Source organism: Coregonus clupeaformis, chromosome 15 (genome assembly GCF_020615455.1).
Source record: "Coregonus clupeaformis isolate EN_2021a chromosome 15, ASM2061545v1, whole genome shotgun sequence".
Lineage (NCBI taxonomy): Eukaryota > Metazoa > Chordata > Actinopteri > Salmoniformes > Salmonidae > Coregonus > Coregonus clupeaformis.
Genome location: NC_059206.1, coordinates 7,935,865 through 7,963,375, shown reverse-complemented (window position 1 = coordinate 7,963,375; position 27,511 = coordinate 7,935,865). Strand labels below are relative to the sequence as shown.

At 43.7% G+C, this 27,511-nt stretch overlaps 1 protein-coding gene across 1 annotated transcript in view; it reads right to left on the bottom strand.

The window, feature by feature from the left end:
- LOC121583098 (fibrillin-2) overlaps nt 1–27,511 on the bottom strand; it is a 272,325-nt gene that overhangs the window by 45,006 nt on the left and 199,808 nt on the right. Inside the window, exons 32-48 of the mRNA XM_041899311.2 lie at nt 24,946–25,068; nt 22,276–22,398; nt 17,820–17,945; nt 17,211–17,333; nt 15,917–16,039; nt 14,798–14,956; nt 12,945–13,013; nt 12,239–12,364; nt 9,914–10,039; nt 9,005–9,157; nt 8,322–8,393; nt 7,995–8,120; nt 5,198–5,323; nt 4,698–4,823; nt 4,338–4,454; nt 3,956–4,084; nt 388–507 (exon numbers count right to left, since the gene is read on the bottom strand). Of these exons, the coding sequence (XP_041755245.2) occupies nt 388–507; nt 3,956–4,084; nt 4,338–4,454; nt 4,698–4,823; nt 5,198–5,323; nt 7,995–8,120; nt 8,322–8,393; nt 9,005–9,157; nt 9,914–10,039; nt 12,239–12,364; nt 12,945–13,013; nt 14,798–14,956; nt 15,917–16,039; nt 17,211–17,333; nt 17,820–17,945; nt 22,276–22,398; nt 24,946–25,068 (2,067 nt within the window). The remainder of the gene's footprint in view (nt 1–387; nt 508–3,955; nt 4,085–4,337; nt 4,455–4,697; nt 4,824–5,197; nt 5,324–7,994; nt 8,121–8,321; nt 8,394–9,004; nt 9,158–9,913; nt 10,040–12,238; nt 12,365–12,944; nt 13,014–14,797; nt 14,957–15,916; nt 16,040–17,210; nt 17,334–17,819; nt 17,946–22,275; nt 22,399–24,945; nt 25,069–27,511) is intronic.

Sequence of the window (27,511 nt, the reverse complement as noted above, 5' to 3'; positions counted from 1 at the left end):
ACATGTCAAAAATTTTATAAAATGATTTGCATTTTAATGAGGGAAATAAGTATTTTTTCCCTCACTGTAGATAGCTCTGAATCCACGATACGGCAGAGGTTGAAAAGCCATAACACATACGTTTTTTTTTTTTTACGGTCAATAATATTAAAGGCTGCACTGAATTATAACAGAACAGCTCCCACAATCTTCTTATTATCAATTTCTTTCAACCAATCATCAGTCATTTGTGTCAGTGCAGTACATGTTGAGTGCCCTTCTCTATAAGCATGATGAAAGTCTGTTGTTAATTTGTTTACAGAGAAATAGCATTGTATTTGGTCAAACACATTTCTTTCCAACAACTATGTAGCATGGTGATGTAGCCAGGGTTATACGAAGCCTCACCTATACACTGCTCGTTCTGGACGATGTAGCCCGGGGGACAGAGACAACGGAAGGTGCCGTCCAGGTTTTGGCAAGTTCCGGGAGTGCATGTCCTGGGGAAGATCACACACTCGTTCACATCTGGAGAAATTGAGGAAAGCGTTGGAGGATAATTAGTAGGGTAACACGTGAAACACTGGGTTAAAATACCACAACTTTAGTACTGAAATGTTTTGAAAACGTTTAATCTGGCATACCTTGACCTTTGGTTAATGGTATGAGCATAAAGAAACAGCAGTAACACTTTAAAATAACACCTTATAAACCACTTGTAAAGGTGACCTTATTGTTAAGTGTTACCAAAATAGATATATCATCCTAATAATAGTTCTAATAATATTTATTACATTAGAAATATGTTACGAAGCTGTTATGAAGCTGAGTACCCATCATGTTAAAGTAGCCTATGCTACAACTGTGAACGACATACAGTAAAGTAAGACAGTTCTTATCCATACAGTAAAGTAGGAAAGTTCTTATCCATTCAGTAGAGTAGGACAGTTCTTATCCATACAGTAGAGTAGGACAGTTCTTATCCATACAGTTAAGTAGGACAGTTATTATCCATACAGTAGAGTAGGACAGTTCATATCCATACAGTAGAGTAGGACATGTCTTACCCATACAGTAAAGTAGGACAGTTCTTATCCATACAGTAGAGTAGGACAGTTCTTATCCATACAGTATAGTTGTACATTTGACCCATACAGTAGAGTAGGACAGTTCTTATCCATACAGTAAAGTAGGACAGTTCTTATCCATACAGTAGAGTAGGACAGTTCTTATCCATACAGTAGAGTAGGACAGTTCTTATCCATACAGTAAAGTAGGACAGTTCTTATCCATACAGTAGAGTAGGACAGTTCTTATCCATACAGTAAAGTAGGACAGTTCTTATCCATACAGTAAAGTAGGACAGTTCTTATCCATACAGTAGAGTAGGACAGTTCATATCCATACAGTAGAGTAGGACATGTCTTACCCATACAGTAAAGTAGGACAGTTCTTATCCATACAGTAGAGTAGGACAGTTCTTATCCATACAGTAGAGTAGGACAGTTCTTATCCATACAGTAGAGTAGGACAGTTCTTATCCATAGAGTAAAGTAGGACAGTTATTATCCATACAGTAAAGTAGGACAGTTATTATCCATACAGTAGAGTAGAACAGTTCTTACCCATACAGTTAAGTAGGACAGTTATTATCCATACAGTAGAGTAGGACAGTTCATATCCATACAGTAGAGTAGGACATGTTTTACCCATACAGTAGAGTAGGACAGTTCTTATCCATACAGTAGAGTTGTACATTTGACCCATACAGTAGAGTAGGACAGTTCTTAACCATACAGTAAAGTAGGACAGTTCTTATCCATACAGTAGAGTAGGACAGTTCTTATCCATACAGTAGAGTAGGACAGTTCTTATCCATACAGTAAAGTAGGACAGTTGTTATCCATACAGTAGAGTAGGACAGTTCTTATCCATACAGTAAAGTAGGACAGTTCTTATCCATACAGTAAAGTAGGACAGTTCTTATCCATACAGTAGAGTAGGACAGTTCTTATCCATACAGTAGAGTAGGACAGTTCTTATCCATACAGTAGAGTAGGACAGTTCTTATCCATACAGTAGAGTAGGACAGTTCTTATCCATAGAGTAAAGTAGGACAGTTATTATCCATACAGTAAAGTAGGACAGTTATTATCCATACAGTAGAGTAGAACAGTTCTTACCCATACAGTTAAGTAGGACAGTTATTATCCATACAGTAGAGTAGGACAGTTCATATCCATACAGTAGAGTAGGACATGTCTTACCCATACAGTAAAGTAGGACAGTTCTTATCCATACAGTAGAGTAGGACAGTTCTTATCCATACAGTAGAGTAGTACATTTCTGACCCATACAGTAGAGTAGGACAGTTCTTATCCATACAGTAAAGTAGGACAGTTCTTATCCATACAGTAGAGTAGGACAGTTCTTATCCATACAGTAGAGTAGGACAGTTCTTATCCATACAGTAAAGTAGGACAGTTCTTATCCATACAGTAGAGTAGGACAGTTCTTATCCATACAGTAAAGTAGGACAGTTCATATCCATACAGTTAAGTGGGACAGTTATTATCCATACAGTAGAGTAGGACAGTTATTATCCATACAGTAAAGTAGGACAGTTATTATCCATACAGTAGAGTAGGACAGTTCTTATCCATACAGTAGAGTAGGACAGTTCTTATCCATACAGTAAAGTAGGACAGTTATTATCCATACAGTAGAGTAGGACAGTTCTTATCCATACAGTAGAGTAGGACAGTTCTTATCCATACAGTAAAGTAGGACAGTTCATATCCATACAGTTAAGTAGGACAGTTATTATCCATACAGTAGAGTAGGACAGTTCATATCCATACAGTTAAGTAGGACAGTTCTTATCCATACAGTAGAGTAGGACAGTTCTTATCCATACAGTAGAGTAGGACATGTCTTACCCATACAGTAAAGTAGGACAGTTCTTATCCATACAGTAGAGTAGGACAGTTCTTTCCCATACAGTAGAGTAGGACAGTTCGTATCCATACAGTAGAGTAGTACAGTTCTTATCCATAGAGTAAAGTAGGACAGTTATTATCCATACAGTAAAGTAGGACAGTTATTATCCATACAGTAAAGTAGGACAGTTATTATCCATACAGTAAAGTAGGACAGTTCTTATCCATACAGTAGAGTAGGACAGTTCTTATCCATACAGTAGAGTAGGACAGTTCTTATCCATACAGTAGAGTAGGACAGTTCTTATCCATACAGTAAAGTAGGACAGTTATTATCCATACAGTAGAGTAGGACAGTTCTTATCCATACAGTAGAGTAGGACAGTTCTTATCCATACAGTAGAGTAGGACAGTTCTTATCCATACAGTAAAGTAGGACAGTTCATATCCATACAGTTAAGTAGGACAGTTATTATCCATACAGTAGAGTAGGACAGTTCATATCCATACAGTTAAGTAGGACAGTTCTTATCCATACAGTAGAGTAGGACAGTTCTTATCCATACAGTAGAGTAGGACATGTCTTACCCATACAGTAAAGTAGGACAGTTCATATCCATACAGTAGAGTAGGACAGTTCTTAGCCATACAGTAGAGTAGGACAGTTCTTATCCATACAGTAGAGTAGGACATGTCTTACCCATACAGTAAAGTAGGACAGTTCATATCCATACAGTAGAGTAGGACAGTTCTTAGCCATACAGTAGAGTAGGACAGTTCTTATCCATACAGTAGAGTAGGACATGTCTTACCCATACAGTAAAGTAGGACAGTTCTTATCCATACAGTTAAGTAGGACAGTTCTTATCCATACAGTAGAGTAGGACAGTTCATATCCATACAGTTAAGTAGGACAGTTATTATCCATACAGTAGAGTAGGACAGTTCTTATCCATACAGTAGAGTAGGACAGTTCTTATCCATACAGTAGAGTAGGACAGTTCTTATCCATACAGTAGAGTAGAACATGTTCTTACCCATACAATTCTTGGCGTCAGGGGTTAGCTCGTAGCCCTCCTCACACAGACATTGGAAGGAGCCCACACTGTTGATACACTGGCCTTTCCTGCACAGCGTGCCAAAGGATGTCTGGCACTCGTCAATATCTGCCAACCACAACACAAAACAGCACATCAATACAAGAGTGAATAAAAGTTATATTCCAAAAAAATAAAAGTTGATGCCCTTTTGTTAGCACCGGCATATTGAAACTTTATTTGAATACAAGTTCTAATTCATTTGTCATAAAGTATTTCTTTGGGATGTAAAAACTCAAAGAACATGCCTAGAGCGAGGGGCAGGAAAATCTTCCTTGGTAGGAAGAAATCTTTAGATGAACCAGGGGACAGTGGTGCTCACCCATGCAGTCGTTGTGGTGTGAAAGCTCAAACCCAGTGTGGCACAGACAGTTGAAGGAGCCCACCGTGTTCTTGCAGGTCCCGTTCCGACAAGGCAACCGCTCGCACTCGTCGACATCTGGAGACAGACAGAAAAAATTATGATGATGTAACTACAAAATATTTCAGACAATTATCTCAAATGGAGTGGAAAGACACGATCTAAGTAACAAAAAAAATATCTAAGGGCAGGACAACCACAATATTCCAAAACAGAAGTTGAAAATGGTATTTTGAACGGTCTCCATTTCGGATCGATTACATTGGCCTCCGTTGAAAGCGAGAGCCTGAAGTGTTTTCCAGAAAGCGCTGAAGTTCTCACCCATGCACATCCTGCGGTTGGGCGTAGCCTTGAAGCCGTGGTGACACCGGCACTCGTAGCCCCCCTGGATGTCCACGCACTCGCCATGGCTACACAGGCTGTGGATCTCCAGACACTCGTTGCGGTCTTCCCAACGGTAGGAGGAGAAATACAAGAAAAGAGAGAGGGGTCGAGACCACAGGGTGCATTAGCTTAGTGCTCTCTTACAAGGCAGGGCCCCGGGCCTGCCAAGGATCACAATGGGGGGAGACATTGGGTTAAATATGGTGTTAGCGGTCACTGCCTGTCCACAATGCATCTGGACCTACAGCTGGTCTCATAGGTCACACCAGGACAAAGACAGACTGGTGAGAATCACTTCATTTACATCCCAAATAGCACCCTATTCCCTATATAGTGCACTACTTTGGACCAGAGCCATATGAGCCCTGGTCAGTGCACATATGTAGGGCATAGGGTACGTGAGGGACGCAGCCTGTGGGGGGAGTCTGTTGTCTCACCGATGCAGGCTCCTATGGGGGAGAGATTGAAGCCCTCTGAGCATTCACAGCGGTAGCTCCCAGGGCTGTTGATACAGTCAGCGTTCCTCTGGCACAGGTTCTCCCCGCTGCTACATTCATCAACGTCTGGAACACACAGACAGACACACAGACAGACGCAAGTACGCACACACACACACACACACACGCACACACACACACACACACACACACAGACAAGTTAAGATTGAAGATTGACATTGGGTTAAATATGTCGCTCTGGCTAAGAGCGTCTGCTAAATGACGTTAATGTGCCCTTGAGCAAGGCACTTAACCCTAATTGCTCCTGTAAGTCGCTCTGGATAAGAGCGTCTGCTAAATGACTAAAATGTAATGTAAATGTTAAGATAACAAATATATACAGATGTAAAGAGTAGCAGGAATGATCAGAGGCAGTTAGAGAGAGACAGACAAACACAGATCACAGACTGACAGACAGATCACAGACAGATCACAGACAGACAGACAGATCACAGACATACAGACAGATCACAGACTGACAGACAGATCACAGACTGACAGACAGATCACAGACTGACAGACAGATCACAGACTGACAGACAGATCACAGACAGAGAAACAGACAGAGAAACAGACAGACAGACAGACAGACAGACAGACAGACAGACAGACAGACTGACTGACTGACAGACTGACAGACAGACTGACAGACGTAAAGTGGGTTTCAAGTCGGAAGAAAATGATTGGCACTCTAGGTCTGAATTATAGTACTTTCACTTTAATACCTTACAAATGATTGAGGAGGACAAATATAGATTTAAAATCAAGACAGAAAGGGTTGGATTAAAATAGAAAAGGTTTATATGACTACAGTATACTTTGAGGGCCATTATTAAGGCATTCTAGCCTAACCGCCGCCGCAGTTATCCTAAATGAAATAAAGATTGGTGTCAACTAGATTTGTAACGGCAAACTGAGGAAATCCATACGAGAGAGGAAATTTGGTTTCCACAAAACCCCCAAAGAATCTGGTTGTGTTTAAAATGTCTCTAAAACACCAAAAATACATTTCTCAAAATGATGTGGAAAAGAGAGGTGTCGATGTATGCCATGCTAAACAGTGAAGCAGCTAAATCTAATTATGACCCAGTGCACAAGGCCACGTTCATGTCATTGGTACATGAGCATTCACGGAACGTGCTACATTTGTCAAAGCATCACGTTCTCACTGAAATACACCTTTATGTCTGATTGGTTTGATTTCACACATTACGCACATGCCCCCCTGCATTTAAACATTTAAACTGACTTAAGTTACTTAATTAAATTAACCCTTTGAATGACTAGTTTACCTTTTCCCGTCTCTCCATTTCTCTGCACGGTCACATTTTTCTCTTTGGGATTTGAGGCCAACTTCTAGTTAGGCCAACTTGGTTAGAGTCTAACCCCTAGCAGTTAGGCCAACTTCTAGTTAGGCCAACTTGGTTAGAGTCTAACCCCTAGCAGTTAGGCCAACTTCTAGTTAGGCCAACTTGGTTAGATTCTAACCACCAGCAGTTAGGCCAACTTCTAGTTAGGCCAACTTGGTTAGAGTCGAACCCATAGCCTTTATGCCAACTTCTAGTTAGGCCAACTTGGTTAGAGCCTAACCACTAGCCTTTAGGCCAACTTCTAGTTAGGCCAACTTGGTTAGAGTCTAACCACTAGCCTTTAGGCCAACTTCTAGTTAGGCCAACTTGGTTAGAGTCTAACCACTAGCCTTTAGGCCAACTTCTAGTTAGGCCAACTTGGTTAGAGTCTAACCACTAGCCTTTAGGCCAACTTCTAGTTAGGCCAACTTGGTTAGAGTCTAACCACTAGCCTTTAGGCCAACTTCTAGTTAGGCCAACTTGGTTAGAGTCTAACCACTAGCCTTTAGGCCAACTTCTAGTTAGGCCAACTTGGTTAGAGCCTAACCACTAGCCTTTAGGCCAACTTCTAGTTAGGCCAACTTGGTTAGAGTCTAACCACTAGCCTTTAGGCCAACTTCTAGTTAGGCCAACTTGGTTAGAGTCTAACCACTAGCCTTTAGGCCAACTTCTAGTTAGGCCAACTTGGTTAGAGTCTAACCACTAGCCTTTAGGCCAACTTCTAGTTAGGCCAACTTGGTTAGAGTCTAACCACTAGCCTTTAGGCCAACTTCTAGTTAGGCCAACTTGGTTAGAGTCTAACGCCTAACACATGCTACTGTTATCTCTATTACTCTCCACTATCATACACACTGCTGGAGACATGCTACTGTTAAAGAGAAACACAGCTATAGTCGTCCATAACGTTACAGCAGGTGTTTCTTCAGCTACACTCTTAGAAAAAGGGGTGTCCTCATAGAAGAACCCTTTCTGATTCCAGGTAGAACCCTTTTTGGTTCCAGGTAGAACCCTTTCTGATTCCAGGTAGAACCCTTTTTGGTTCCAGGTAGAACTCTTTTGGGTTCCATGTAGAACCCTCTGTGGAAAGTATTCGACATGGAATCAAAAAGGGTTCTTCAAAGGGTTCTCCAGGGGACAGCCGTAGAACCCTTTTCGGTTCTAGATAGCACCTTTTTTCTAAGAGTGTATAGTCGTACATAACATCACAGCAGGATTTTCTTCAGCTATAGTCGTACCTAACGTTAGCGACGGAATGTTTCCTTAACGTTACAATCAATATGAGAAACGGGGACTAAACGTTTCCACAACATTACAATCAATATGAGAAGTAGGGACTGAATGTTTCCTCAACGTTACAATCAATTTGAGAAGAAGGGACTGAACGTTACCTTCACAGATGATCAGCAGGTCGTTGTAGCTGAAGCCAGTGGGACACTCGCAGCGGAAGCTCCCTATCTGGTTGATACAGACCCCGTTAGCACAGATACCTGGAATCTCACTGCACTCATTAATATCTGAAACAGGACGCAAACACACACACAGTACTTTAACAAATGTGTCATATCTTTACTTAAAGTTAAGTCACACTGTAGATGGTTCTTGAAGAGACAGATACATGTACTGTGCGACATAACTTTTTTTAGGGCCAGAAGTGAATGTGGCCCATGTAAAAAGGATACAAGTTGACTAAGTAGGAGCAGAATAGTGTGTCTTACCCACTGCTCTCCCAGTTTCAATATCCAGTTTGAAGCCAGGGATGATGTTTCCACAAAGCGTCTTATAGTCATCTGGAAAGCAAAGGCATTCAAACACTTTTTAACCATGAATAATGCTGTGTGTGTCTGTGTGTGTGTGTGTGTGTGTGTGTGCGTGCGTGCGTGTGTGTTTGTGTGCGTGTGTGTGTGTGTGCGTGTGTGTGTCTGTCTGTGTGTGTGTCTGTGTGTGTGTCTGTGTGTGTGTGTGTGCGTGTCTGTGTGTCTGTGTGTGTGTGTGTGTGTGTGTGTGTGTCTGTGTGTGTGTGTGTGTGTCTGTGTGTGTGTGTGTGTGTGTGTGTGTGTGCGTGTGTGTCTGTGTGTCTGTGTGTGTGTGTGTGTGTGTGTGTGTGTGTGTGTCTGTGTGTGTGTGTGTGTCTGTGTGTGTGTGTGTCTGTCTGTGTGCGTGTGCGTGTGTCTGTGTGTGTGCGTGTGCGTGTGTGTCTGTGTGTGTCTGTGTGTGTCTGTGTGTGTGTGCGTGTGTGTGCGTGTGTGTGTGTGTGTCTGTGTGTGTGTTTGTGTGTGTCTGTGTGTGCGTGTGTGTGTGTGTGTGTGTGTGTGTGTGTGTGTGTGTGTGTGTCTGTGTGTGTGTGTGTGTGTGTGTGTGTCTGTGTGTGTGCGTGTCTGTGTGTGTGTGTGTTACTGACCAGTGCCAGGGGTAGGGCAGGCTTCACAGGGCTTGTTCCAGGCCTTGCCCACGTTGTAGGCACAGCAGCAGATCTTGTGGGTGAGGTTGAAGGCCAGCTCGTTCTCACACGTTGTGCCGTTGAAGTTCCTGTAGCACAGGCTCTTTCTCATGTCTGGGGAAAGAAACACAGCGGCACAATCAGTTAGTTAGAAGATCCTGGTTAAATCCGACTTTGATTATGGTATTAATAATGTAACGAAGTACCATCTACGAGGGGCTTTTATACGTAAAGATGTTTATGCTACGACTGTGATATGTGGTTCTCTCACCTAGCTACCTATTTATATGAATGCACCAATTGTAAGTCACTCTGTATAGTGTCTGCTAAATGACTGAAATGTAAATGTAAAAATGTTTAAGCAGTTCACATTAATTAATGAGTTTATATTATTGCAGCGAGAGGAATCTGATGGGGTATATTCCAGACCTGGGTTCAAATACTATTTGAAATCTTTTTAATACTTTGAGCGTTTGCTCTAGCCTGCCTGGAGGGCCAGGTGGGCGGGATTTGCCCTTTTGGGACTATTCCAGGAATGCTCAATCAACCACAGATACAGTGTTTGAAATTATTTCAAAGAACATAATAATAATAATAATAATATGCCATTTAGCAGACACTTTTATCCAAAGCGACTTACAGTCATGCTTGCATACATTTTACATATGGGTGGTCCCGGGAATCAAACCCATTATCCTGGTGTTGCAAGCGCCATGCTCTACCAATTGAGCTACAGAAGACCACCAAATTGTATTTAAACCCAGGTCTGGTATGTATGTACACATGACTGTAAGTGACTTTGGATAAAAGTGTCTGCTAAATCAAATCCTATATTATTCGTATTCATATGTAATGTAATGAAGCACTCACCCATGCAGTTGTTGCCCCCATTGATCTGCATGTAATCCTGTGGACACACACAGGTGTAGTTCCCCAGTGTGTTGTAGCAGGTGCCAGGACCGCAGATTCCAGGATTCACCACACACTCGTCAATGTCTGCAGGGCCACAGAGGTGATCAGTTCATGGTATTGATTAAAAACATGGTGTCTAATGTAAAGTGGGACCCCATTGTGTTTTAGTTATGTTGCTCATAGTTGGTTCTCGTTATATTTTGAGCCTACTATTAGAACGTATGTGGATTTTTTAAAATCAGGTTACACCGCTACAGTATATGATATAAAATAAATAAATAAATATACCGTAAAACTTCAATTAAACGTTGAGTCTCAAATAACCGCCTGTCCCTTTTGATAGCACACATTTCAGCAAATAGACGTCAGTTTCAAATAAACACAAGGTCTAAATGAATTGTTTACGCGGTTACCATGAATTACCATGAATTGTTTAAAAGGTTTCATGTTTGATTTGTTAGATTAAATAATTCAGTAATGACTCCAAAAAATTATGAAAATCATCCGTTTTTATCACCAGTAAGAAACTGCTAGCCATTGGCTGCTAACAGCTGAGAACTGCTAGCTAACTGGCAAGCACAAAAACAGTCAACAATTTAGGGAGTACAGACCACTAAAAATCGGCCAATCACTCTCTAGTGGCAAAAGTAAGAACTGCCGAAAATGCACAGTCAAAGAGGAGAACAATTCTTCTGTCAAGGAAAAGTTTTTAAGACAAAATAAACGTGACGCAGTGTGTACATGATAACACAGTACAGGAAATGAAGAAATTGATTAAAATGCTGGAAATGAATGCTGGAATTAAACAATTAACTATGCAAATTAGCAAAAGCCCATAGGGCGGCGCACAACTGTCCCAGCGTCGTCCGGGTTTGGCTGGTGTAGGCCGTCATTGTAAATAAGAATGTGTTCTTAACTGACTTGCCTAGTTAAATAAAGGTAAAATAAATAAAAAAAATACAAATAAAAAGCTGTGTGCATTAAGGAAATAGAAGCCTGACTCAAATAAAAGCCTGTCTAATAAGTGCCTGTTGTGTTCAGTGATTCAAGGTATGTCAAGAATATACAATACAAATAAAATAATATAAGCTATACGAAAATTTGCAGTCAGGATGAATTATCACTGTTATGGCATGGTGTCTCACCCTCACAGATGATTGAATGGGATGTTAAATGGCATGGTGTCTCACCCTCACAGATGATTGAATGGGATGTTAAATGGCATGGTGTCTCAACCTTTACAGATGATTGAATGGGATGTTAAATGGCATGGTGTCTCAACCTTTACAGATGATTGAATGGGATGTTAAATGGCATGGTGTCTCACCCTCACAGATGATTGAATGGGATGTTAAATGGCATGGTGTCTCACCCTCACAGATGATTGAATGGGATGTTAAATGGCATGGTGTCTCACCTTCACAGATGATTGAATGGGATGTTAAATGGCATGGTGTCTCAACCTTTACAGATGATTGAATGGGATGTTAAATGGCATGGTGTCTCAACCTTTACAGATGATTGAATGGGATGTTAAATGGCATGGTGTCTCAACCTTTACAGATGATTGAATGGGATGTTAAATGGCATGGTGTCTCAACCTTTACAGATGATTGAATGGGATGTTAAATGGCATGGTGTCTCAACCTTTACAGATGATTGAATGGGATGTTAAATGGCATGGTGTCTCACCCTCACAGATGATTGAATGGGATGTTAAATGGCATGGTGTCTCAACCTTTACAGATGATTGAATGGGATGTTAAATGGCATGGTGTCTCAACCTTTACAGATGATTGAATGGGATGTTAAATGGCATGGTGTCTCACCCTCACAGATGATTGAATGGGATGTTAAATGGCATGGTGTCTCAACCTTTACAGATGATTGAATGGGATGTTAAATGGCATGGTGTCTCAACCTTTACAGATGATTGAATGGGATGTTAAATGGCATTGTGTCTCAACCTTTACAGATGATTGAATGGGATGTTAAATGGCATGGTGTCTCACCTTCACAGATGATTGAATGGGATGTTAAATGGCATGGTGTCTCACCCTCACAGATGATTGAATGGGATGTTAAATGGCATGGTGTCTCAACCTTTACAGATGATTGAATGGGATGTTAAATGGCATGGTGTCTCACCTTCAGAGATGATTGAATGGGATGTTAAATGGCATGGTGTCTCAACCTCACAGATGATTGAATGGGATGTTAAATGGCATGGTGTCTCAACCTCACAGATGATTGAATGGGATGTTAAATGGCATGGTGTCTCACCTTCACAGATGCGACTGTCTATGTTGAGGTAGTAGCCAGGAGGACATTCACACGAGAAGCTGCCAAACGTGTTGACACAGTTTCCTCCCTGACACAGGCCTGGCAGCTCCAGACACTCATCTATGTCTGGAGGAGAAGACGCACAACAAGATTCCAGAATGATCTCAAACATCCCAATGATCCCAAATGATCCCAAAACGTCCCAAGATTCCAGAAACATCCCAATGATCCCAATTGTCCAAAACATCCCTAGATTCCAGAAAAATCCCAATGACCCCAAACAACCCAAGATTCCAGAAACATCCCAATGATCCCAAACATCCCAAACATTCCAAGATTCCAGAAACATCCCAAAAAATCCTAGCTTGACTTTTGCGCAAGTCATGTGTCGGTGTCAATGGAAGATCTGTGCAAAAAAGGCCAGTCAGTTACACACGTAAGTTAGGATTTGAGCCTTACAGATGGTTTCAACAAAGGTTAAGTTACAGACTCTTATCAATGGCATTTGAATCAAAGGTTTTGGTTTTCTCTACATCAAAATGAGCTATAACAATCGAAACTGTATAAAAAATTACAAATGCTTCCATTTAGATTTAGATTAAAAGAGCATGTATTATTAATTGTTCTACTGCATCTATGCAGTACAGTATACATGGTATAGTTAAAGTAGTTTACCAGAGATCTACTTTAGTAAGCGGATGGTTACCTTCTAGTATGATGGTGACTGGGTTGGGCCTGAAACCCTCTCCTCCTGGGCAGAGTGTATTATAGTCCGCTGAAAAACACACTTTATTTCAGTACACTCATATGGGTAATACACTTCAAGTATACTTTTCAAATTTTGTCGAGTAGCAAAGGCTCCGTTGACACAGGCAGCCCAATTCCGATCTTTTGCCCAATTATTGGCAAAAGATCTGATCTGATTGGTCAAAAGACCAATTATTGGCAACAGATCAGAATTGGGCTGCCTGTATAAACACAGCCAAATGGTTTGAATGTAACAGGACCAATCATAGAAAAAGTAGTTTGTTCACAGTGTTACAAACGTGCCTCAACCTAATCATAGAACTGAATGAATTCAGAAACCCTAGTGAGGAGTGTAGAACTGACTGAATTCAGAAACCCTAGTGAGGAGTGTAGAACTGACTGAATTCAGAAACCCTAGTGAGGAGGTGTAGAACTGAATGAATTCAGAAACCCTAGTGAGGAGGTGTAGAACTGAATGAATTCAGAAACCCTAGTGAGGAGTGTAGAACTGACTGAATTCAGAAACCCTAGCGAGGAGGTGTAGAACTGACTGAATTCAGAAACCCTAGTGAGGAGTGTAGAACTGACTGAATTCAGAAACCCTAGCGAGGAGGTGTAGAACTGACTGAATTCAGAAACCCTAGCGAGTAGGTGTAGAACTGAATGAATTCAGAAACGCTAGCGAGGAGGTGTAGAACTGAATGAATTCAGAAACCCTAGCGAGGAGGTGTAGAACTGAATGAATTCAGAAACCCTAGCGAGGAGGTGTAGAACTGAATGAATTCAGAAACCCTAGCGAGGAGGTGTAGAACTGAATGAATTCAGAAACCCTAGCGAGGAGGTGTAGAACTGAATGAATTCAGAAACCCTAGCGAGGAGGTGTAGAACTGAATGAATTCAGAAACCCTAGTGAGGAGGTGTAGAACTGACTGAATTCAGAAACCCTAGTGAGGAGTGTAGAACTGAATGAATTCAGAAACCCTAGCGAGGAGGTGTAGAACTGAATGAATTCAGAAACCCTAGTGAGGAGGTGTAGAACTGACTGAATTCAGAAACCCTAGTGAGGAGGTGTAGAACTGACTGAATTCAGAAACCCTAGCGAGGAGGTGTAGAACTGACTGAATTCAGAAACCCTAGCGAGGAGGTGTAGAACTGAATGAATTCAGAAACGCTAGCGAGGAGGTGTAGAACTGAATGAATTCAGAAACCCTAGCGAGGAGGTGTAGAACTGAATGAATTCAGAAACCCTAGCGAGGAGGTGTAGAACTGAATGAATTCAGAAACCCTAGCGAGGAGGTGTAGAACTGAATGAATTCAGAAACCCTAGCGAGGAGGTGTAGAACTGAATGAATTCAGAAACCCTAGCGAGGAGGTGTAGAACTGAATGAATTCAGAAACCCTAGCGAGGAGGTGTAGAACTGAATGAATTCAGAAACCCTAGCGAGGAGGTGTAGAACTGAATGAATTCAGAAACCCTAGTGAGGAGGTGTAGCTAAATCACACTAACCTGGTGTGTTCAAGCATAAAATATAATATTGTAAATGTAAATCTAAAGTCATACTTTGTTAACCTACTCAGGCCAACTAAGGCACACCTAAGGGCTCTGTCCCGTAACACTGTTGTTAGTATGTATCGCGAAAAGAGCGTGAGCCTGTACATAAAGGAATGTACATTATTTTTTAGCCCGGCACCGGTATTCTCAAGTTTAGGATGTGCATTTCACCTTCCTCTTCTACATTGAGCCTCTACACATGCGGTGATACAGGAAGCTAAATAAACAATCAAAATAGTCCAAAACAGAGTGTGTCTTACAGGAGTTGGGAGCAGAGCAGAGTTCACAGGGGCCTCCCCAGGCACGTCCCAGGGAGCAACAGCAGGAGGAGCGACTGACTCCCACCCCCACCTCCACGCTGCAGGACAGCCCGTCGCCCCTGGGTCCATGCTCCAGGAAACAGTTCCCCACACGTGTGTCTGGTACACAGAGAGGAGGAGAACCAACAGGGTTGTGTTCATTAAGGCACGCAACTGAAAACCGTTTAAACCATTTTTGGAACAGAAAATAGAAATGAGCGTTTCTTATGTGTTTAATGTTTTTTTTTCTCTCCATTTGGCGCCTAATACATGAACCAAAGCAGTTATTACAGTTGACATTGGTCAGACCACAGGGCTTCTTTAGGACAGCGTTTCCCAACTCCAGTCCTAATTCCAGCACACGTGTTTGTTGTAGCCCTGGACAAAAACACCTGATTCAACTTGTCAACTAATCATCAAGCCCTCAATGAGTTGCATCAGGTGAATTTATCTCAGGCAACAACAAAAACGTGTGCTGTTCAGTGGTACTCGAGGACCGGAGTTGGGAAACACTGCATTTCGGGTAAGCAATTGAGAATGTTTTAAAACGTTTTGCCATGAAAAACAAAAATGAGTGCGAGGACCGGAGATGAGCGTGTATTATTGGATCAGCTGTGTTTTTCTCTCAGTTTAGTGTCTAATGTATGAAAAATGTATGCACTCACTAACTGTAAGTCGCTCTGGATAAGAGCGTCTGCTAAATGACTAAAATGTAAATGTAATGAACGTGACCTAAAGGGGTTATGACAGTTGATATTGGTGTACACTAACAGAAACACACAACTTGTAGGAGTTATCATTGCTTATGAACCACTTATGCGTGATGCATTATAACACATTGATTTGTGCAATAATTTGTGAAGCATTATACACTGTAGTACATTTATAGTCATTTATGTAATTATATGCTGCTATGAACAGCTATTCACTGTAATTATAGGCTGCTATGAACAGCTATTCACTGCTACGAATGCTTATGGAGTTGCAAGTATTGTAATGCAAACCTATATTAACCTATAGCAGGCGCTATAGATGCACAGGTGTTTAACTAGATATTCAAGTTGACCTGTAATAACCTACCTACACACCCCACCCCAGTAGGGTTGAGTTCAAAGTCTGGAGGACAGTTACACTCGTAGGAACCGTCGACGTTCACACACAGCCCGTTCACACAGTTGATGGGGTCCAGGCACTCGTCCACGTCTGGTCGACACATACAAACACACACACACACACACACACACACACACACACACACACACACACACACACACACACACACACACACACACACACACACACACACACACACACACACACACACACACACACACACACACACACAAACGTTTCACTTTTCAAACATGGAAAATAAGAAATATAAATATGATATAAATATAATATGAAATAGGATACACTACGATCACCAATGATCATACATTATTTCTACAGCAGCTTCCATGAGACATGCACTTTGACACCACTAAAAATCTCCCCATCACAATGTTGGAAAGCTTTGGAAATATGGAAACCATGAATCATGGTGGGTGGTGATGGTATGTATTCAATCAGTGACCCCAGAGATCCTACACTGTAAACCTCACCATCAAACACATTCTTCTACCTGTTTAAACCTTTAACGCCCATCCACGTCAGAGTGCACTGACACCCCATAAAGGAGAACATCCAGGTTAAAGGTAATTTCACCTCATCAGAGACTTTGGTGGAGCACTACATTGGGAATAGGGTGCCATTTGGGACGCTATCTTAGAGATGACATCAGAGTTAGTCTGGGGCTAGTGGGACAATCAGCCATGTATCCTCAATCACCTTACCTGGTCACACAGATAGGTAAACAGAGAGATGGACAGAGGGCTAGACAGGAAGATAGATGGAAGGATGGATAGACAGGAAGGTAGACAGACAGAAAGACAGACAGAAAGACAGACTGACTGACTGACTGACAGATTGAATGACTAAAACAGTGGTAACGAGGGTGAGATAGATCGGTAGACTGAAGGATAGACAGACGGACAGCAGGCCAACCAACCATCTAGCCAGAGCCAGCCAGCCAGAGCCAGCCAACCAGCCAGCTAGCCAGAGCCAGCCAGCCAGAGCCAGCCAGCCAGAGCCAGCCAGCCAGAGCCAGCCAGCCAGCCAGCCAGAGCCAGAGTCAGCTAACCAGCCAGCCAGCCTGAGCCAGCCAGCCTGCCAGCCAGCCAGCCAGCCAGCCAGCCAGCCAGCCAGCCAGAGCCAGCCAATTAGCCAGTCAAAGCCAGCCAGCCAGAGCCTCCCAGCCAGAGCCAGCCACCCAGAGCCAGCCAACCAGCCAGAGCCAGCCAGCCAGACGGTCAGACAGACGGTCATGTCATACCTGAACAGTTGCCTCCGGAGCGGTCCAGCTCATAGCCGTCGTTACAGATACAGCGGAACATGCCGGGGATGTTCTTACACGTGCCAAACACACAGATATTCTGGAAGGTGCACTCATCAATATCTGCAGAGGATCAGCAAGAGACACATTGACTTTTTTCCTTATTCATGGTAATAATCTAAATGTATGTTTGCTGATATTCATCTTTTGCCTGTCCAAAGCACACACAGTGTGTTGCGGATGTACAGTTTGTGTTCCCAATGACGCCGTCAGGGGAAATGTAGCATTGTATTCGTATTGTTATGTATTTGCCACAAACCTTCTTGTACAGGTTTGAATGAATAGAAACATATATTGCATCAATAATGGCTCATCAATGGGGTGGCATTGGGTATTAGGTTGGTGCTCTACACGATGTAGGGTAAAGTCACCACTTGACACTGATCTTGGGTCAGTTTTGCATTTTCCCCACTAATGGTTAAGGTCAGGATAGTGGGGGGGTGGAAGCTGATCCTAGATCTGTACCTAGAGGGGAAACTTCACCCCGGAGCTGCTATATACTCTGTGAATGGACTGTGAGATAGATAGGGGACAGGGCCATTGACTCACCTTGGCAGGTGCGGCTGTCCGGAGCGGGGGTGAAGCCCATCTCACACTCACAGCGGTAACCCCCCAGGGTGTTGAGACACTGGCCGTTCTCACATAGGTTCACGTTCTCTGCACACTCATCCTCGTCTGTCACCACATAGGGATCAAACACGGTTAACATCAGATCTTCAAGACAATTCAGTGATGGAGAAGGACATTGAATTGTTATATAGGCCAATGCCCATACATCCATGGTTGAGATGGGTTAGAGGGTTGGAGAGGGTTGATGATCCCTGGGTCAGAGGTCAGAGGTTAGAGGGTCAGAGGGTCAGAGGTTAGAGGGTCAGAGGGTCAGAGGTTAGAGGGTCAGAGGTTAGAGGGTCAGAGGTCAGAGGGTTTAAGGGTCAGAGGGTTAGAGGGTCAGAGGTTAGAGGGTCAGAGGTTAGAGGGTCAGAGGTCAGAGGTTAGAGGGCCAGAGGGTCAGAGGTTAGAGGGTCAGAGGTTAGAGGGTCAGAGGTCAGAGGGTTTAAGGGTCAGAGGGTTAGAGGTTAGAGGTTAGAGGTTTAGAGGTTAGAGGTCAGAGGTCAGAGGGTTTAAGGGTCAGAGGGTTTAAGGGTCAGAGGTTAGAGGGTCAGAGGTCAGAGGGTTTAAGGGTCAGAGGGTTAGAGGGTCAGAGGTTAGAGGGTCAGAGGGTCAGAGGGTTGGAGGGTTAGAGAGTTAGAACGTGTTGATGATTCCTGGGTCAGAGGGTTAGAGGGTCAGAGGTCAGAGGTTAGAGGGTCAGGGGTCAGAGGTTAGAGGGTCAGAGGTTAGAGGGTTAGAGGGTTAGAGGGTTAGAGGTTAGAGGGTCAGAGGTTAGAGGGTCAGGGGTCAGAGGGTCAGGGGTCAGAGGGTCAGAGGTTAGAGGGTCAGAGGTTAGAGGGTCAGGGGTTAGAGGGTCAGAGGTTAGAGGGTCAGGGGTCAGAGGGTCAGGGGTCAGAGGGTCAGAGGGTCAGAGGGTTAGAGGTTAGAGGTTAGAGGGTCAGGGGTCAGAGGGTCAGGGGTCAGAGGTTAGAGGGTCAGAGGGTTGGAGGGTCAGAGGTTAGAGGGTCAGAGGTTAGAGGGTCAGAGGGTTAGAGGGTCAGAGGGTTAGAGGGTCAGGGGTCAGAGGTTAGAGGGTTAGAGGGTCAAAGGGTTAGAGGGTCAGAGGTCAGAGGGTCAGAGGTTAGAGGGTTGGAGAGTGTTGATGATCCCTGGGTCAGAGGGTTTAAGGGTCAAAGGGTTAGAGGGTCAGAGGGTCAGGGGTCAGAGGTTAGAGGGTCAGGGGTCAGAGGGTCAGAGGTTAGAGGGTCAGGGGTCAGAGGTTAGAGGGTCAGAGGTTAGAGGGTCAGAGGTCAGAGGTTAGAGGTTAGAGGGTCAGAGGTTAGAGGGTCAGAGGTCAGAGATTAGAGGGTCAGAGGTTAGAGGGTCAGAGGTTAGAGGGTCAGGGGTCAGAGGTTAGAGGGTCAGAGGTTAGAGGGTCAGAGGTTAGAGGGTCAGGGGTCAGAGGTTAGAGGGTCAGAGGTTAGAGGGTCAGAGGTTAGAGGGTCAGAGGTCAGAGGTTAGAGGGTCAGAGGTTAGAGGGTCAGAGGTTAGAGGGTCAGAGGTTAGAGGGTTGGAGAGTGTTGATGATCCCTGGGTCAGAGGGTTTAAGGGTCAAAGGGTTAGAGGGTCAGAGGTTAGAGGGTCAGAGGTTAGAGGTTAGAGGGTCAGAGGTTAGAGGGTCAGAGGTCAGAGGTTAGAGGGTCAGGGGTCAGAGGTTAGAGGGTCAGAGGGTTGGAGGGTTAGAGAGTTAGAACGTGTTGATGATTCCTGGGTCAGAGGGTTAGAGGGTCAGAGGTCAGAGGTTAGAGGGTCAGGGGTCAGAGGTTAGAGGGTCAGAGGTTAGAGGGTCAGGGGTTAGAGGGTCAGAGGTTAGAGGGTCAGGGGTTAGAGGTCAGGGGTTAGAGGGTCAGAGGTTAGAGGGTCAGGGGTCAGAGGGTCAGGGGTCAGAGGGTCAGAGGGTCAGAGGGTTAGAGGTTAGAGGTTAGAGGGTCAGGGGTCAGAGGGTCAGAGGTTAGAGGGTCAGGGGTCAGAGGGTCAGGGGTCAGAGGTTAGAGGGTCAGAGGGTTAGAGGGTTAGAGGTTAGAGGGTCAGAGGGTCAGGGGTCAGAGGTTAGAGGGTCAGAGGGTCAGAGGTTAGAGGGTCAGGGGTTAGAGGGTCAGAGGGTCAGGGGTCAGAGGTTAGAGGGTCAGAGGGTCAGGGGTCAGAGGTTAGAGGGTCAGAGGGTCAGAGGTTAGAGGGTCAGGGGTTAGAGGTCAGGGGTTAGAGGGTCAGAGGTTAGAGGGTCAGAGGGTCAGGGGTCAGAGGTTAGAGGGTCAGAGGGTCAGAGGTTAGAGGGTCAGGGGTTAGAGGGTCAGAGGGTCAGAGGGTTAGAACGTGTTGATGATCCCTGGGTCAGAGGGTCAGAGGGTCAGAGGGTTAGAACGTGTTGATAATCCCTTGGTCAGAGGGTTGGAGGGTCGGAGGGAATGTGTTGCTACTAAATTGCTATACGCAAACATCTATTTCTATACAAATAAAGCATTTAAGACAATTCAATTAACTGAACCTGAAAAGATATGGACCTAGCACTGGTTATGACATGAACACAGTACACAACAGTACCTAACACTGGTTATGACTTGAACACAGTACACAACAGTACCTAACACTGGTTATGACATGAACACAGTACATAACAGTACCTAACACTGGTTATGACATGAACACAGTACACAACAGTACCTAACACTGGTTATGACATGAACACAGTACACAACAGTACCTAACACTGGTTATGACTTGAACACAGTACACAACAGTACCTAACACTGGTTATTACTTGAACACAGTACACAACAGTACCTAACACTGGTTATGACTTGAACACAGTACACAACAGTACCTAACACTGGTTATGACTTGAACACAGTACATAACAGTACCTAACACTGGTTATGACTTGAACACAGTACACAACAGTACCTAACACTGGTTATGACTTGAACACAGTACACAACAGTACCTAACACTGGTTATGACTTGAACACAGTACACAACAGTACCTAACACTGGTTATGACATGAACACAGTACATAACAGTACCTAACACTGGTTATGACATGAACACAGTACACAACAGTACCTAACACTGGTTATGACATGAACACAGTACACAACAGTACCTAACACTGGTTATGACATGAACACAGTACACAACAGTACCTAACACTGGTTATGACATGAACACAGTACACAACAGTACCTAACACTGGTTATGACTTGAACACAGTACACAACAGTACCTAACACTGGTTATGACTTGAACACAGTACACAACAGTACCTAACACTGGTTATGACTTGAACACAGTACACAACAGTACCTAACACTGGTTATGACTTGAACACAGTACACAACAGTACCTAACACTGGTTATGACTTGAACACAGTACACAACAGTACCTAACACTGGTTATTACTTGAACACAGTACACAACAGTACCTAACACTGGTTATGACTTGAACACAGTACACAACAGTACCTAACACTGGTTATGACTTGAACACAGTACATAACAGTACCTAACACTGGTTATGACTTGAACACAGTACACAACAGTACCTAACACTGGTTATGACTTGAACACAGTACACAACAGTACCTAACACTGGTTATGACTTGAACACAGTACACAACAGTACCTAACACTGGTTATGACTTGAACACAGTACACAACAGTACCTAACACTGGTTATGACTTGAACACAGTACACAACAGTACCTAACACTGGTTATGACTTGAACACAGTACACAACAGTACCTAACACTGGTTACGACTTGAACACAGTACACAACAGTACCTAACACTGGTTATGACATGAACACCAACAGTAGCATGGACAATATCAACAAGCCAACTCTCTGCAGCTGTTTAACAGTTACCATGGTAATTACACTGAGTATACAAAACATTAAGAACACCTGCTCTTTCCATGACATAGACTGACCAGGTGAATCCAGGTGAAAAACATGATCCCTTATTGATGTCACTTGTTAAATCCACTTCAATCAGTGTAGCTGAAGGGCAGACACATTATTGAAGTGCTTTTGAACAGGGTATGGTAGTAGGTGCCAGGCACACCTGTTAGTGTCTAGAACTGCAAAGCTGCTGGGGTTTTCACGCTCAACAGTTTCCTGTGTGTATCAAGAATGGTCCACCACCCAAAGGACATCTAGTCAACTTGATACAACTGTGGGAAGCATTGGAGTGAACATGGGCCAGCATCCCTGTGGAATGCTTTCGACACCTTGTAGAGTCCATGCCCTGACGAATTGAGGCTGTTCTGATGGCAAAAAAGGGGGAAGGTATTTGGAAGGTGTTCCTAATGTTCGGTATACTCAGTGTAGACAGAGTGTGTGTGTGTGTGTGTTACCTGAACAGGTGAAGCCATCTCCAGTGTAGCCCTGAGCGCAGGCACAGCGGTAGGAGCCGGGTGTGTTCAGACACTTGGCGTTGGCACTGCAGTGGCTTGTCCCATTGGTGCACTCATCCATATCTACAATACACACACAATCACCACTGGGCTAGGGCTCCACCCTAGTTCAAATCGGTCCATTCATAAAATGTCTAGCAATCAATTTCCTTATAGAAAGAATATTCTTATTTTGCTATATTTTCGATACATGAGTTGAATACTAGCTAATACAAATACACATTCCAGAATGGGTTGTATCAGAGTCTTGAGTAAGGCACCAAACTGCACCACGGCTGACTGCAACATGGCTGACTGCAACATGGCTGACTGGGACCACGGCTGACTGCAACATGGTTGACTGCACCACGGCTGACTGCACCACGGCTGACTGCACCATGGCTGACTGGCACCATGGCTGACTGCATCATGGCTGACTGCATCACGGCTGACTGCACCACGGCTGACTGCACCACGGCTGACTGCACCAAGGCTGACTGCACCAAGGCTGACTGCACCACGGCTGACTGCACCATGGCTGACTGGCACCATGGCTGACTGCAACATAGCTGACTGCATCATGGCTGACTGCATCATGGCTGACTGCATCATGGCTGACTGCACCACGGCTGACTGCACCACGGCTGACTGCACCACGGCTGACTGCACCACGGCTGACTGCACCACGGCTGACTGCACCACGGCTGACTGCACCATGGCTGACTGGCACCATGGCTGACTGCAACATAGCTGACTGCATCATGGCTGACTGGATCATAGCTGACTGCACCATGGCTGACTGAAACATGGCTAACTGAAACATAGCTGACTGCAACATAGCTGACGGCACCACAGCTGACTGCAACATAGCTAACTGGAACATAGCTGACTGCAACATAGCTAACTGCAACATAGCTGACTGCAACATAGCTGACTGCACCATGGCTGACTGAAACATGGCTAACTGAAACATAGCTGACTGCAACATAGCTGACTGCAACATAGCTGACTGCACCATGGCTGACTGAAACATGGCTAACTGGAACATAGCTGACTGCAACATAGCTGACTGCGTCCCGGCTGACTGCAACATAGCTGACTGCACCATGGCTGACTGCACCCCGGCTGACTGATCCATGGCTGACTGCAACATAGCTGACTGCACCACGGCTGACTGCAACATAACTGACTGCACCACGGCTGACTGCACCACGGCTGACTGCAACATAACTGACTGCACCCCGGCTGACTGCACCATGGCTGACTGATCCATGGCTGACTGCACCATGGCTGTGTGTGTGTGAGTCTCGGGGAGTGGGGTAAAAGCAAAAAGTAATTTCCCTGGACTGCAATGAAAATGAATGATAAAGTAGTCTTCTTCTTATGAAATGGGATTGAATCCAATCCTTGCACTCAACATTGAGCAGGATGATTGCTATGTTCATCTGACCGTTTAACCCTTTTTTAAACCTCTTTTCTAGCTGGATTCACAGTTCAAAAGGAATGCTGCCTGTTTGAACTAGTCACTCATTGTCTCACGTCAGATGGAGTCACTCCTACGATCTGTCTTGTAGGACACGAAACTCATCTCTAAAAATCTAGATTTTGCCCATCCGCCTAACACTAGTTCCTAATTCTGAAAATCCCTCTGCTCTCGTTAGCTATGACGCACTGGGTACTATGGCAAACCATGCTAGATCAGCTGAGCAAACCTGCTCCAGCCAGCAGCCTAGTGCCAAGATGTTTGAAGGGCCATACAGTAGCTAGTTTTCCAGCTTGTTGATGAAGTTGTAAGGCACCAAAGGTACGAGACTGTTCTCAGAAATCAGCAGGCATCCGACTCTGACAGCTGGCAGTGTGTCTCGCTACATTTGGCCAAGGCGATGACAGAGCAGTGAGCTGTGATGTAGAACTCGGCACACTAATCACGGCGGAACAGATGTCATGAAAACGCATTTGTGCATTATTAGCTAGAGCTTCACTACGCTAGTTAGTTAGCTAGAGGGAGTATTCAGCATTGAGTGTGTTAACTGGTGTTGTTAGCATCCCTGCCTTTCGTTTCATACGGATTGATTTGAGACTGGTTCAGCCAGCACATTTCAAATTTCATGAATACTGATTCTACCATCACAAAACACCTTAGCTAGATGTAGAATTAGGTAGTGGAGACTTGTTCATGTTCAAAATTAGCTACAGGTTTATAGTTTTTAGTCAGATTAACTCTGACTCTTTGTCGGATGAACGGGGGTTCAGTGGAGTGTTTGTGAGTTATCAGACAGTTAAGTGCGCTATATGATGTGAGGCAATGCTAGTCATTATTTAGCATAGTAAAGAAATAGGACTATATTTTTCTGTCTTTACCTCAGACGTGTCCCCAAAGGTGATTCATTGGTGAGATTGGTCAGAAATTGGTCAGAAACTGACTTTGAATCATTGTCAGGGCTCTGATACATTTGCAATCATTTATGTATTTTGTGTCTTGCAGAGAAGTTGATTGATTGATCATTATTTATTTTTCACTCATACAGTTCCTTTTTGTCTAGCATCTGAGCCAGTGGAAAGTGTATACATTCAGTGTATGGATTAAAGTGTATAGACTGAGCAGATGGAGGTTGGAGGCTGGGGACCTACCGATACAGTTGACTCCGTTGCCAACCCAGCCGACTCGGCAGGAACAGCGGAAGTCCCCAGGGGTGTTGACACAGTTGGCGTTGACGTCACAGTTGTGGGCCCCGATCTCACACTCATCCATGTCTACACAGGAGGAGTGACATTCGGTAATTACAATACAGTACATCTCACAGTAGCCAGACATATTTACTTTCATGAATTTCAATACATCTGAAATTGTTCCTAATTTTAATGTTGATATACAGTACCAGTCAAAAGTTTGGACATACCTACTCATTCAAGTTTTTTTTTTTTTTTTACTATTTTCTACATTGTAGAATAATAGTGAAGACATCAAAACTATTAAATAACACATATGGAATCATGTAGTAACCAAAAAAGTGTTAAACAAATCAAAATATATTTTATATTTTTGATTATTCAAAATAGCCACCCTTTGCCTTGATGACAGCTTTGCACACTCTTGACATTCTCTCAACCAGCTTCATGAGGAATGCTTTCCCAACAGTCTTGAAGGAGTTCCCGCATATGCTGAGCACTTGTTGGCTGCTTTTCCTTCACTCTGCGGTCCAACTCATCCCAAACCATCTCAATTGGGTTGAGGTCGGGGGATTGTGGTGGCCAGGTCATCTGATGCAGCACTCCATCACTGTCCTTCTGGGTCAGATAGCCCTTACACAGCCTGGAGGTGTGTTGGGTCATTGTCCTGTTGAAAATCAAATGATATTCCCACTAAGCGCAAACCAGATGGGATGGCGTATCGCTGTAGAATGCTGTGGTAGCCATGCTGGTTAAGTGTGCCTTGAATTCTAAATAAATCACTGATCGCAAAGCACCCCCACAACATCACACCTCCTCCTCCATGCTTCACGGTGGGAACTGCACATGTGGAGATCATCCGTTCACCTACTCTGCGTCTCACAAAGACACAGCGGTTAGAAGCAAAAATCTCAAATTTGGACTCATCAGACCAAAGGACACATTTCCACCGGTCTAATGTCCATTGCTCGTGTTTCTTGGCCCAAGCAAGTCTCATCTTCTTATTGGTGTCCTTTAGTAGTAGTTTCTTTGCAGAAATTCGACCATGAAGGCCTGATTCACGCAGTCTCCTCTGAACAGTTGATGTTGAGATGTGTCTGTTACTTGAACTCTGTGAAGCATTTATTTGGGCTGCAATTTCTGAGGCTGGTAACTCTAATGAACGTATCCTCTGCAGCAGAGGTAACTCTGGGTCTTCCTTTCCTGTGGCGGTCCTCATGAGAGCCAGTTTCATCATAGCACTTGATGGTTTTTGCGACTGCACTTGAAGAAACGTTCAAAGTTCTTGAAATTTTCCGGATTGACTGACATTCATGTCTTAAAGTAATGATGGACTGTCGTTTCTCTTTTCTTATTTGAGCTGTTCTTGCCATAATATGGACTTGGTGTTTTACCAAATAGGGCTATCTTCTGTATACTCCCCCTACCTTGTCACAACACAACTAATTGACTCAAACACATTAAGAAGGAAAGAAATTCCACAAAATAACTTTTAACTAGGCTTCCTGTTAATTGAAATTCTTCTGTATACCAACCCTACCTTGTCACAAAGCATTATTGACACTGGAAAGCTGCTGTGTCTGATCCCATGTAGACCTACCACCTCCTGCTGTTGTGCCCTTGATCAAGGCACTTAGCCCCCCCCACATAGAACTGCACTGTTAGTCACATGTTGTCAACATGTGGTCAACACTCCATCTGGAGAGCTCCTGGGTGTGCAAGCTTGGCTTTTTCAACATAACAACCACATACTTTTGTAAAATTATTCCCTCATTCAATAAATCAGGGATCAAATGGATAAGGTAGGCTACTTCAAAGCTATTTATCTAACTAACTAGACATGTTAATACAGTATATGAGACTGAAATATTAATGTTTCGGGGGAGATCTATGCAGAGCAAGTTATTTGTCAATTAGGCTATTCTTAGAATATTTTTTACGTTGTCGCAATTACATGGCTACTATTTAGTAGAGGGAAATCCCAGCTTTCCCAACGGTGCAGATTTATTTAGGCTCTACAGTGCCTGGGGGAAAGGCAACAACTAAAAGAATGCTTAGTCAGCTATAGTTAACTAGCGAGATAACTGCTACAAGTTATATTTTGAATTGGTGATCTAGATAGTCTGTCTGTCATAATTGTATACCTGCTGCTGACATGTCGAGCTCTCTCTCCTCGGGCAAAGGCCCACTCACACTGGCACACATGCAGCACCACAGACATGCACTGAAGGGTTATTCCGATAATGGCTGATATGTTTTTATTTTATTTTATTGACTAACCATATTTAAAAGTGTGCTTAAATGAATTACATTAACAACAATTATGAAACTAATTTCCATGACTTTTCATGACCTTACAAACCCTAATTTGACAGCTTGGAACAGAGCATCATGGCTGGTGCATTTTCAATCTGGGCGATCTCGAATAGCCTCACTGTCACTAGCTGTCACTCACAGATTCACAGACTAGCGGTAAATGAATTTGAGCAAAGCGGAATCAGGATGTGAATGCCCACTCTACATTGCT